This window comes from Urocitellus parryii, chromosome 4 (genome assembly GCF_045843805.1).
Source record: "Urocitellus parryii isolate mUroPar1 chromosome 4, mUroPar1.hap1, whole genome shotgun sequence".
Classification (NCBI taxonomy): Eukaryota; Metazoa; Chordata; class Mammalia; order Rodentia; family Sciuridae; genus Urocitellus; species Urocitellus parryii.
The window spans coordinates 32608139-32622581 of NC_135534.1; the positions used below are offsets into that span (position 1 = coordinate 32608139).

A 14443-nucleotide genomic window follows, 5' to 3' on the forward strand; every position below is an offset into this window, starting at 1 on the left:
TTCTCTTGTTAACCTATCTTTTGCTACAGGCACTAACAGCTAAAATCTATGAAATTTTCCTGTTGAAATATAAAATGCAAAACTTGTAGGAAAAAATTTTGTGACCATGGGCTTCTTATGATACAAAAAAGCATAATTATAAAAAGAAAAATTGTTAAACTAAAAATTGTTAAAATCATAACTTGAAACTTTTGCTAACAATGCCAAGTATGATGGCACACACCTGTAATATCAGTGACTCAGGAGGCTGAGGCAGAAGGATTCCAAGTTTGGTGTCAGCCTAAGCAACGGAGTATCAAAATAATATAGAAAGGGCTGGGGATGTACTTTGGTGGTAGAACACCAATACTGGGTTCAATCCCCAGTACTGGACAAATCACATAGAACTAGAAATGAGCCAGACTCCAAAACATATAAAGAATTCTCAAAACTCAAAATAAGAATAAAAAGACCAGCTGGGTGTGCTGCTTCACACCTGTAATCCCAGTGACTCAGGAGACTGAAGTAGTTTGAAACTAGCCTCAGCAACCTTGCAAGACCCTGTCTAAAAATAAAAAATAAAAAAGACTGAGGAGTGTTGCTTAGTGGTAGAGTGATTGCCTACCACATGAACCTCAAATACCTGCTTTATGCTATGTCAAAGAAACCACATTATAAAGACGACATATTGTATGATTCCATTTATATAAGAAAACAATATGGAGAAAGAATAAATCAATGAATGTCTGAGGATGGGGGTAGGAGTGATTAAAAAGGCACAACATAAGAAAAGTTGGGGGTTGATTGTTATAAAACTATGTGTTTATCAAAATGCACAGAATTGTACATAAATTTTACAGTATGGAAACGTAAAAATACAGTATCCATGGTGATATTTGTAAAATGTAAAAACAAGAGAAAAGGGGTGGGGAGATAAGCTCTTATTAAGAATACTAAAACTGGGGCTGAAGTTTAGTTCAGTGGTGGTGTGCTTGTTTTGCACTTATGAGGGACTGGGCTCAATTCTCAGCACCACATAAAAATAAATAAATAAATAAATAAAGGTATTGTGTCCATCACAACTAAAAATATTAAAAAAAAAAAAAACCACTAAAACTAGGGGCTGGGATTGTGGCTCAGTGGAAGAGTGCTTGCCTAGCATGTGTGAGGCATTGGTTTTGATACTCAGCACCACATAAAAATAAATAAATAAAAATAAAAGTATAAAAAATACTACAACTAGTGCTTGTAGCTGTAGCACTTGCCTATCAGGCATTAGGGCATGGGTTCAATACGCAGCAATAGTGTTGGGGGAAGCTAATTAATTTAACAAAACAAATACTAATTTTAAAAAATAATGGATGAGAGATTATTGGGAAACAAGACATCTAAAAAGTGACAAAAATTGCCCACATTCCCTACTGCTTCCTATTGAATACTAAGAAAACAATATATTTCACAACAGAGAGATCTGACAGTAAATACCTTAAGTAGAAATTGAATGTCGCCAACCTGACATGATATACCTCAGATACTAACATATGAAGGGTACAATATTACTACCAATGTTGTTGCCAGAAGCATTTATCCTAAACCCAAACTTCTATATCCAATTCTCAGTTATAGGAAATTCAGAAGACAAAGGAAAATGTTAAATGACAGGAGGAAATAATCAGAGAAAGGTAGAATATGAGACATTCTTTAGGAAAACTCTTCTTGTGATGTGTAGTATATTTGGGTGGGGCTAGGGGGTGTTACTTGAACCCAGGAGCTTAATGCCTTTGAGCTACAACCCCAGCCCTTTAAAAAAATTCTCTAAGGGCTGGGATTGTGGCTTAGCGGTAGAAGAGCACTTGCCTAGCATGTGCAAGGCCCTGGGTTCGATCCTCAGCACCACATAAAATAAATAAATAAAATAAAGATATCGTGTCAAACTCTAACTAGAAAGTAAATATTTAAAAAAAAAATCTTTAAATTTGGAGACAGGGTCTTGCTAAGTGGCCCATGAAGGCCTTAAACTTGCAGTCCTTATGCCTCAGCCTCCCAAGATGATGGGATTATAGGCATGAGTCACTGGGTTGAGCAAGAAAACTCTTCTTGATTCTTCAATAATTCAGTGTGGAGTCGGGTGCAGTGATGCACACCTATAATCCTAGCAACCCAGGAGACTGAGGCAGGAGGATCACAAGTTTGAGGCCAGCCTCAGCAAGTTACCCAAATCCTATCTCAAATAATAGAAAGGGCTGGAGATGTAGCTCAGTGGAAGAATACACTCCCTGGATCCAAAAATAATAATAACAATAATAATGTGGGAGGTGGGGAAGCAGACTGTGCTGTAGGCTAAAGAAAACTAAGGACATACAACAATAAAATATAGTAGTGAACTCTGACTGGATCCTAAATCTGTCTCAAACATCTGTCACTGTTCTTTCCCCCTAGTCTTTAAAGCCTAAGGAATAGAATGGTCCAAATGCTAGGGCAATGTAATAGCACTTGCAGTTTCTATACAGCTTGCTCAAACATCAAAAATAGTTCCTTATAAAACTATTAATTAAAAAAAAATCCTGCCAGGGCTGGGTTATGGCTCAGCGGTAGAGCTCCTGCCTTGCACATGTGAGGCACTGGGTTCAATTCTAAGCACCACATAAAAATAAATATTGTGTGCATCTTTTAAAAAAATCTTAAAAATAATAACAACAAAAACCAAACAAAAAACACAATCCTTCCAAAATGCCTAATAGGATTTGACATACTGATTCTAAAGTTCTTTGATTAGAAAAATCTAATAATAGTGAAAAGAACCATAAAAAGAAGTAACTGCAGAGGACTTAATGCACTGACATATTGTTGAAGAGAGAACAGACAACTAGATCAGTGGAAAAAGAATAAAGTTCAAAAATAGACCCCCAAGTGTGAGAATTTAGTTACCAAAAGTGATTTTTCAGACAAATAGGGGGAAATGGACTAGACAATAAATGTGTTTGAATAATTTAACATCCATTTTGGGGGAAAATGCTAAATCCTTACACCATCCCACAACCTCAAACAAATTTCATAGGCAAGGAGTTAAACAAAACAAAATTAAAACCTAAAGTTTTTAAAAACACTTCAAGAACCATAAAAAACAAACCAAAGGACTCCTGCATTTCATTTTTAAGCTTAAAACACATTTCAGCCAAATGCATTTTATTCACAGAGATACAGACAAACTGAAAGGAAACAACATTTTTGGTTTCACTATGTTCTTGAGCTCTGGGGTTTCAGTCACCTATGTCCTTAACAGTTTACTCTGCACTCCTAGAGCTCCTCCAAGAAGTCTAAGCTGAATGCTATTTAGTTGGACTCCACTTTGAAGAAATATATCATTTACTTTGAATGATATACTTAATTGTAACTAGAAATTGTAACCTCTAATACTCTGCTTCCACTGACTAGGTCCTATAGTTCGGTATTTGATACAGATTCAGAAACATTTTAATAGTTGTGGAGACCAGGCTGTACCGTGCTCTGAGTCCATTTTATAAAGCAAGAGTTTGCCATGAGTTACTCCATTTTGAGTACAAGTGCCAAGGTAGAATGACTCTATACCGTTTGTACAAGTAAACCACCATCATCTGCATAGCACAATCATAAATCACAAACAGATAAATTAATCATGCTAATAAAAATGACCACCTGGAAACTTACTAAACTAAATCAGAAGCACATAGCTGTGTAAACATATTAAATTGATATCAGAAAAACGAGGCCCACGAGCCTACCAGAATCACCAAACATAATCCCCATACTGAAACCCTTAGAGGAAGAAGCACCCTGTTTTAGTCAGCTTTTTTGTTGTTATGATCAAAACACCAGACAAGAACAAGGTAGAGAAGAAAAAGTTCATCAGGTGCTCATGATTTCAGAGATCTCAGTTCATAGATGGCTGTCCAACATCATTGCTCTGGGCCTGTGTGGAGGAGGAAAGCAACTATGGACACGGCCACCAGAAAGAAGATTAGACAGAGCTCTGCTTACCAGGGACAAAATATATACCCCCACATGCATGCCCCCAGTCACCCACTTCCTCTAACTACTCCCTACCTGCCCATATTTACTACCCAGTTAATCTATACATACATATATATGTGTGTGTGTGCATGTATGAATAAAGTGTGATGTGTGACTCGAGTGTTATAGATATTAGTAATAGCTAGAATCAAAGAACTTGTGCTTGCTGGGTGCAGTAGCACATATCTGTAATCCTAGTGGCTTGGGAGGCTGAGGCAGGAAGATCAAGAATTCAAAGCCAGACTCAGCAACTTAACAAGGCCCTAAGTAACTCAGCAAGACCCTGTCTCTAGATAAAATACAAAAAAAGGCTGGGAATATGGCTCAGTTGTTGAGTATCCCTGGGTTCAATCCCTGGTACCAACCACCCCTGCAAAAAAAAACCCAAACTTCCTGTGCTTATCCTGCTCATGGCTACCCAGTGACCCACAAGTACTCAATGAATTAAAACTGATGGAAGTGATATACCTTATGAACATGTTGGTAAATTCTGACATTGTAGAAAGATGCAAATATGTCAGGTCTATGTTAATGGCATAGCTCACACTTGATAGTTCTGCAAAAACTAGTTTTATACTGCAACTGGATTCAATTTGAAGAGAGTAGGGAACTGTGAAAACAGTGACCATTCCTAGTTCCAAAACTGAAGCAGATTTTCCCTTCTTTTTATATTCCATTTGTCAGTTTTTATTGTTGTTAAATTTGAAGTGCTAGAGATCCAATCCAAGGCCTCACATGGTAAGCCAGTGTTCTGGCACTGAACTACATTCCCAGCCCTCCAAGTCATTTTAATGCAAATACAGAAATCAAAGTGTTATAGGACTGTGCTCCATCTTGCCTAAAAGAGGACAGGAGATAATTTAAATTAATCTTAGATAAGATTTCATAGTTTTGTTTTTCTTTTCATAATCCAGTGATGTATATTTATTAATTTAATTCAATACTGGGGATTGAACCCAGGGTTGCTTTACCACTGAACTATATCCCCAGTACTTTCTATTTTTTAATTTTGAGGTATATTCCTACCATCCCTGACCTCCCCCACCACTTTTTAAACTTCTTACTTTCCAAAGAATCATGGAATTTGGAGGACCACAGGCCCATAATACTCTGTGGCTTCATTGAAACTGTCAAAATTCAGAATTCTAGTCACAAAATTTAAAAGAGTGAAATCGAGCAACATAACTTAACTCATACTCCACTTTTTCCCCCCAGAGCTGAGGACTGAACTCAGGGCCTCAAGCATGTTAGGCAAACTCTATTATCCCTAGCTTGTATCCCTAACCCTTTTTATTTCCTTTCAAGACAGTTGCCTAGGCTGGCCTCCAATTTAACATCCTCCTGCCACCTGCCTCCAGATACTTGAGAAGTATAAGCCACCCTGCCTGGCTGTTACTTTTTAAATTTTATTTTGGTACTGGAGACTGAACTCAGGGATTTGCACATGCTCAGTATGCGCTGTATCACGGAGTTACATACCCCCAGTCCTCACTTTTCTTTTAAATAACTTCATGCATTTAACAGCCATTTATTAAGTATTTACCATATTTCAGGCTTTCAAGGACAAAGATGAACATAGTATGATAACTAAAAAAGTGTCCTTTTCTGTACTAATGCTTTAAATCTCTGAATCTTCTCAAAAACCCTAGCATCGGCATAATGTATATTGTTATCTGTTATATTTTAGATTTGGAATGTCCCCCAAAGGCTTATGCATTAAAGGTTTGATCCTCAATGCAGCAATACTCAAAGGTAGGGCTTTAGGTAAGTAATTGAATCATGACAACTATGAACTCATGAATGGATTAACCCACTGATGGCTTCATAATTGAACAGACTATTGGGAGATAGTGAAGACCACTGGAGGTCACGCCCTATTGGAGGAAGGTCACTGGGGGCATGCTCTAGGAGATTGCATCTTATCCCTGGTGTCTGTGTGTCTGTCTCTTTATCTTCTTTTCCTTTCCTTCTTTGCTTCCTGGGTGTCATGAGGTGAGCAACTCTGTTCCACCATGATGGTTATTCTACCTTACCATAGGCCATAGCAATGAAGCCTGCTCACCATGGACTGAAACCATAAACCAAATACATCTCTCCTCCTGTAAGTTTTTCTCTTAGGCATTTTGTCACAGCAACAAAGTGCTGACTAACACAGTCAGCTGTTTACAGATAAGGAAATGTCCCCATTTTACAGATACGGAATATGTCTGAAGTTACATAGAATTAATTTAAACCTCAGGTGATTTAACTCCAAAGCTCAAATTCTTAACTATAACCCTTTGCTGGCCTAAAGGATCACATACTTATAGAATTATCTGCTGGACTGAAAAATGGAGAAAAGAATAGTGTAAGTAAAAATATGTTCAAAGGTTCACAATTGTGTAAGAGGTTCAGATATCCAAGGTCTTGTATCCAAGACATAAGAATCAGTTATCACAGAAGAAGGATTCTGGAAGAGCAAGACAGTAAAACACAGAAAAAGGAAAACCTGTCTATCACCTCTCATCACTGTATTTTCCTATGAAATGCAAAAGAATGTTTCAAAGCATAAGTAATAATTAACTTTTCTTTTTTGAGAGCTTATTTGGAGGTTCTAGCAAGAGAGTACAGCTACTTGTATCCCTTGACTGAAGAACAGTCCTCTATAGGGGAAGGTTGTCCTCTTCAGCTTCAGGAGGGATGCACACAGAGCAGTGAGGTAGAAAGGGGACACTCATTCACCAGTCAGATCATTCAAATCAACTCTAGCAATCAAAGGTGTGACAGATGTCACAACCAAATTGCCCTCACATCCTCAAATAAAAAATTCCTTTTTTATAAAGATAAATCTGACAACAATGTGGAGGATGGATTGATATAGAGACTGGTGAAAAATACCTAATTAGAAGCCTGTTGCAATAGCTCAAGTGAAATGCTGAGTTCTTGTAGATGAAGCAACAGAGATGGTAAAGAGAGACCAGATAGTGAGGATTGAGTTGATGGGGATGATTATAATTAAAAATTTAATCATGGTCATCTGGAAGAAACTAGTTTTAGATTCATGTTTTAGATCAGAGACTACTAAAGGTTTGTTCTAGAAACAAAAAAAGGAAATATAATAATAATGGCAAAGCAGTCTGAATTGGGAAAGAAGTTATAAGTTTACTAGGATGCCCATATCCATAGTAATTTCTTTGAATCAAAAACTGACTTTCTATTATGCTAATTTCCTTGTTTAATAAAATGAGAATTCTTTAGAAATGTATGTATTATCAAACACCTGTGCTAATAGATTATTTGGATTATCAGCTGTTTCACATCAATCTAGCAGTCACAACTGGTCCCAAGTCTGGAAGGAAGTTGAGAAGTACATTATGAAACAGAGATTAAGTCTTAAAGCACAACCCTGATTATATAAAAGAATTCAGCAGGAATGCAGACAAATCTGGGTTCAGATTCCATGTTTTCATTTATTCAGTCATACCATCTGTATATTAGAAGTAATGATGCACATCTAATAACTATATTATTATTATAAGTAATTTATTATTATTTTTTTTTGTGGTGCTGGGGAATCAAACCAAGGGCCTTGTGCATGCAAGACAAGCACTCTACCAACTAAGCTATATCTCCACTCCTGTTATAAATATTTTTTTCTTGGAATCTTCCTTAAAATAGTAACTTTTACACTTACCTGTCAATTATTTACAGAAGACAGTGCTTCTTAAAACATTTCCTCTATTAATCATAGAATACAGTGAAACACATACCCAAAGATTTGATATATGATTTGAGGCTAGTAGAAAATTGTACAGTTTTATTTTAATTAGATCAGTAATGTGCATGCTGCACACAACGGTATTTAAAAGTAAAATGCCAATCTTCAGGTAAAATTGGCATATCAAGAAAATATGCCAGGTTTACACAACAGGGCCCCCAATACCATACCTCATATCCAAAAGCTACCTTAAAATGTCTCAGATTAGAAGTCTAAATAGCATGCTGTGTGTTAAGCTATCTGTGGCAAAAAGCCAAGAAAAATCAGAACTACTCAACCTAAAACAAAAACTCTCCTAAGCAGGGCAAATGCTAAATGTTTAGGCATTATGTTCTGAAAATTTATTTTGCAAACCTGCTTTAAGCTAAAAACAAAACAAAACAAAAAAACATAAATGGCAGGTTATAGCTAGAAAAATAGTAGTAGAAAGTCTTAACTGTGAATTATTTAAAACTTTACCTGTTTTCTTCTTTTTATCAGAATCTGCATCCAAAGCAGTTAAGGGAGTAGAGATGTTTTTATAAACATCTTGACTGCATACAGCAGGATCTTCTTCATCAGAAGAAAATGAAGATAAATGCTCCAAGTTTTTAAGTTTGTTGCCAGCTTTTTCTGATGGACTATTATTGCCTCCAGTTTCAGACACTAAAGGTGTGGGTGTTGTAGATGAAGTTTTTGGAAGTGGTGGGGGACAAAATGTACGAACAATCTGGGTTCCTGGTCGTCTGGTCCTGTTAGGCATTCGGACAGCAAGAGTAGAAAACTGTTGCTTGGGTCCAGATTTCAGAAAATCTAAGAAAGAAGCAATAAATCCTGTTTTGACTTCTGGTTGTTTTTCCTCTACTTCTTTGATCTTCTGTCTCATTTTTTCTTGATGCTGATAACCATCATGGCAGCTTTCTGAGGAAGGAGGAGTATAGGGTAAATATATATCTGTTCCCATGGGATTCTGGCGTTTGCCTTGGGAAGGTCTTTTCAGATGTTTCTGATTATTGTTGTCTTCATCTTTAATTTGTCCTTTTCCTTTAACTTTTTTCTTTGGAAGGTTAAAATGTATTAGATCTTGGTTTTCTTCTTCAATCTTGACACTGATTGCATCCCCAGGCTGGGCCATGGCCAACAGTGCAAGTGCACTTCTAGTGGGGTTCACTGACACATTACTATCATCAGCACCTAAAGTAAATTCACTCTCTGATGTAGCACTTTCTCCACTTATGCTTCTACTACTAGAAACAAACTCTTGGTTTCTGTTATTATTTAAGGTATTATCAATGGGAACTTCACTGTCTTCTTCAGATTCATTATTGGTAGTAGACTGTTTCTTGAATGGGCCAGAGTTTTGTTCCTGGACTTCATGACTTGGTCCAACTACTGCCGAAGTTACTTTAGTTGGTATATTTTGACCAGGTGTTTCAACATGCTGTTGATCAAGAGTCATTTTTGACTGAAGGGTAGGTATGGATGAAAGGTTTACAGTAACCTGATTTCCATTTAAAGAAATATCATCTATATTCTGTGGCTTTCCTACTGTAGCTGTTATAGAGTTAAAATCTGAGGTCACATGCCTGACATCTAATGCTGGCTGAAAATGAGATTTAGAATCACTACCTTCAACAGCTTGCATGCTTTCATTTGAAGCTGACTTGGGAAAATCAGAAGGTGTAACTCCACAAGCTGCTGCTGTAGCTGCTAAGATATCATCTACATTTGATAAAATATTTCTTTCATCACTGAGAAGCATTGCCTCTGGAAAACATATTGATCCAAGAGAAACAAACTGGTTCTTTGAATCATGTTGATTTGTTTCACTGAAATGACCCTTTGTTGGAAGATGCTGTAATGGTTTTGAGGGTTCAGAGAGGTCCATTTTCATAATTTCAGGATTTTGAGGATGGATCTGCTGTTGAGAATGATCACCATTGCTCTGAATAATATGACCATCCAATTGAAGGAAAGGATTCACTACTTGTTGAGGACTTTGGACACGTTGAACTTGTAAAGACGCCTTTACTTGTCCTAAACCTGCCTGTAGTATTGACTGTTGAAGAATCTGTAAATCACAGGCAGAATCTAAAAGAAGCTGTGTATTAGGAAGAGATGTCTGGTGGCCATGTCCTAAAGCATGATTTGGAATTTGAATCTGAGATGCATTAATTATTTGATCATGCTGTTCCTGGACCTTGGCTTCATGAACCTTATGTATAAGAGAATGCTGTTGGCTTAAGTCTTTAGCATTTAACCTTATTTGTGGAGTCTGCATTAAATCAGTTTTCTTAAGATCAAGGGTTGCTCCATTATTGGCTTGGCCAATTTGTTGGTTAAGTTGTGTCACTGAACCAACCAAGTTTTCTTCTTTTTTTGACCCTTGTGGAGTAATCCCAACAACTTGATCTTCAAGATGGGAATTACTTCTGATCACACTCTGAGAATATCTGTCATCTGCCTTTGACACTTTATAAGTTGATTCTTGAGCATTGATTTCCCCATCAGATAGCCTTGGGGTTGATGTCTCTAAAGACGACTGTGGCTGCAATGCCTGTAACTCTTGAATTGGAAAATCATCTTCTTGCTTTGAAGATGTATAGACATTTGAGTCAAGTTTTCTTTCAGCATAAGACTTTGGATCTGGGGAAGGTATGTTATTCTGTAACGTCTGACAATGAGTAGAGGATGCAAAAGATGATGACTGGATTGCAGGCAAAAACTTCTGGGACTGGGAAGATGATGAATCTTGAGTCTGAGCATTTTGAGAAGAATGCATGGAAATATAATTCTGGGTTGAGCTAGAGTCTGGCAATTTCTGAGCCCGTGAGGCAGAAGAATAAGAGAGAGAAGGGGCTGTCAATGTCAGGGACTGCCCTGAAGCATAGCTTTCTGAAGGACTAACAACTGACAACACTTGTGATTGAGATGAATAACTAACCTGGGTCTGGCTAACTGGTGATAAACCCTGAGAGTGACTAGATGAATAACTTTGAGACTGACTGACTGAAGATAGATCTCTTGTATGATCAGGGTAATTCTCATTTGTAACTGAAGTTAATACTTCTTGTTGATTGGATGAATAACTGAGTGTCTGACTTTCAGAAGTTATAGGCCGAGAAGACCCAGAAAAAGTCAATGTTTTATACAAGGATGGCAATTTCTCCACTTTGCTGGACCTATAAACCTGTGAATGAACAATAGATGGCACATTGTGTGGCTGTACTAAACCATAATTTTGGGACTGACTAACTGATAACAGGCTTGGTAGCTGTGCTGTAGAATAAATCTGTGCTTGACCTGATATTACAGAACTCTGGTTATGTAAAGGTTTGGCATAGGTTAGTGTTTGCACCGGAGGAATTATACTTTGAGGTTTTGGGATCTTAGTTGATATTAGTGGTTGTTTTGTAGAACAGCTGTTTATTTTTGTAGTAGGAGCAGCATACCCTGATGAGGGAATTGCAGATGAGTAAGATTGAGCAAGTTCCACTGAAACCTGTGGGGTCTTCGGTTGCAATCCTCCATTGCTCACCTGAGGAGAATCTCCAATTGGGCTACAGGTTAAGGATGACTGCCTGGTTGTTTCCTGAAAGCTAACTACACTTGTATTTGATAGATAACTATGTAAGGAATGCTGTGAACCAGTCAGTTGTGACTGAATAGACTGGGTACCTGAAGGCCGCTGATGGTGTTTAATAACACTACATTCTCGAAGAAGAGCTCTTTCAATGGAAGCAGTAGAATTAGTGAAAAGGGTTGAACTGTAGGCTTGAGGAGTCTGCTGGGCTCCCCCAAGTGCTGAAGGCAACAAACTAAATTGAGGTTGTAAAAGATGGGGTGCAGACTCTTGAGCTGAACGATATGTTGAAGACTGAGGTGGTATGCTGTTACTTAATGCAGAACTGCCCAGGCGCTCAAATGCCAAAGCAGTTGGAAGAGTTCCCTGGGAAGTCTTAATTTGTAACAAAGGGTCATGAGGATTTAAAATTCCATTTGATGTAGTGTTAAAAGTTGAATCCTGAAGCACCAAAGGTGAGGTGGTGGCAAAGTTTCTATTGCTAAAGGTGGTAGGATGCTGATAAGCAGAAGGGGCAGATGGTGGAAGAGTTCCAGTGGTTGGCAAAGGTCCAGTAACAAACAGCTCAGTTGCTGCTGAGGAATGCATACCTATGAAGAGAAAGCAAAAAGATTATTATGCAGTTATAGAACAAATAAATAAATGCTTTCATTGAAGTGAATTATGTACCCTCAATTCATCAAAGTACTGTAAGGTTGGGCTGGGGTTGTGGCTCAGTGTTATAGTACTCGCCTAGCACATGTGAGGACCTGGGTTTGATCCTCAGCATCACATAAATAAATAAAATAAAGGTATTGGGCCACTTACAACTAAATAAAATATTTTTTAAAAAGTACTGTAAGGTTAAAAGCCTCATAAATCAGTTCTCTATGTAAATATTGAAAATTATATTTCAAAGTAGCTCTCTTTCTTAAAACAAAAATAATTTTATAAAGGTATCAGTAATTCATATCTTTATTGTAACAGAATACAGCTGGACATGGCCATATTAAAATTAAGAAAACTGGGGCTGGGACTGGGGCTGGGGCTCAGCGGTAACGCACTTGCCTGGCACGTGTAAGGCACTGGGTTTGATTCTCAGCACCACATATAAATAAATGAAATAAACATCTATCAACAACTAAAAAAAACCATTAAGAAACCAGTAAAAATGTATGTAATCAATAGTGATTAATTTACCTTAAGTTCCCAATGCAAAATACCAATAAGGTAAAATGTACAAAACAGTAAAAGTGAAAATCAACAGTAAACTGCCTATATCCAACATGATAAATCAATCTAAAAATAATAGTGAAGTTAACATAGAAAAGGTTTTTATACCAAAATATATTCATTTTGAAAATCTCTCTCATTTCAAGGTTGACTTCCTATATAACAATAGACTTCCCAATAACAATAAATGAATAATTATTATGCAAGACTGATCAGAAATTAATTATGTCAGTAGGTTGTTAACATACCTGGACAGCATTCTAGCCACACACAACAAAATTATACAACTTTTTTAAAAAAATATTTTGTTTTAGTTGTAGTTGGATACAATACCTTTATTTTATTTTTTTTATGTGGTACTGAGGATTGAACCCAGTGTGTCATACGTGCTAGGCGAATGCACTACTGCTGAGTCACAATCCCATCCCCTACAACTTTTTTTTTTTCTAAATTCCTTTTTTTTAAGTTGCTGATATAACTTTTGTCCTCACACATACTAGGCAAGTGCTCTACCACTGAGCTACAACCCTAGCCCTAATATACATACCCTTTTGATCCCAAAGTTCCACTTCTAGAAAATTATTCCATAGGAATAACTAGACACAAAGAGATTTGTACAAGCTATGTACTATAGTTCTTACAATTTTAAGTACAAACAATCAAAACACATAAAAAACTTATGGCATATCCTAACAATAAATATTGATTAGGTAGAAATATATGTTTTGACACAGAAAAATAGTCAAGAAGAATAAATACCAAGCTATTACTTCCTCTCTAAAAAAAGTGGAACTATGTGGCATGAACTAAGAAAGTTGAGGCAGGAGGATCAAAAACTACCTGGCCAACTAAGCAACACCCTATCTCAAAATAAAATTAAAAATAAAGAAAAAAGGGGGGAGGTCAGGGCTTCAATCCCTGTCCACCAACTTTCTCCCCCCAAAAAAGGGAAGAAAGGAAGGAAGAAAATTATTTCTGGAAGGAAAAACTGAAGCTATGGTTTTAAAATACTGTTCTATCTTATACTAATCATTAATGATCTCTTTAGAAGCAGGGGGAAAATGTTGCTAGGCATGGTAAGAAGCTCTATTAATGGGATTTATATCAGAATGAGTTATTACTTAAAAATATCTTCTCAGGGTTGGTGGTATAGCTCAGTGGTAAAGCACTTGCCTATCATGGACACAGCACTCAACACAATAAACAAAACCCTTAAATATGCTGACATTTCTTCTTTAAAACAAACAGCCTCTCCCAAGAAATTTCATGTCATTCTACAAAAAATAAAAATATACAGTAATTTTTAAAATGTTGAAAATTTAAATTAAAAATCAAATAAAGAAAAGGTTCATATGGGCCTTATAATTATTGTTAAAAATGAGTATAATAAGCTGGGCACAATGACACATGCCTGTAATTCTAGTTCGGGAGGCTAAGGCAAGAGGAACTCAAATTGGAGGCCAGCCTGAGAAACTTACTTAAGACCCTTAACAACCTAGTAAGACCCTGCCTCAAAAGAAAACACAGTAGTAAAGCGCCCCTGGATTTAAACCCCACTATCAAAAAAGAAGAAATGAAAGAAGGAAGGAGAAAGAGAGGAAGAGGGAGAGCAGAAGGGAGGAAATGAGGAGGGAAGGAAATGAGTATAACATAATATCAACTGTAATGCTTTTGAATTTTTTTTAAGGTGCTGGGATTGAGCCCAGGGCTTCAAGCATGCTAAGCAAGTGATCTTAACACTAAGCTACAACCTTACTCCCAAACTTGTAGTGTTTTTTTTAAGTGATGATTTGATCTCTTTGATCAAGGATAATTTTATAGAATACTAAAAATGAAATGATCATAAGATTATTATTTTACTGCAATACATACCCTGCCAGAAG

General features: G+C 36.9%; 1 protein-coding gene across 1 annotated transcript in view; it reads right to left on the reverse strand.

Moving 5' to 3' along the window:
* Qser1 (glutamine and serine rich 1) overlaps positions 1–14443 on the reverse strand; it is a 71595-nt gene that overhangs the window by 34092 nt on the left and 23060 nt on the right. The window contains exon 4 of the mRNA XM_026404206.2: positions 8246–11938. Within this exon, the coding sequence (XP_026259991.2) occupies positions 8246–11938 (3693 nt within the window). The remainder of the gene's footprint in view (positions 1–8245; positions 11939–14443) is intronic.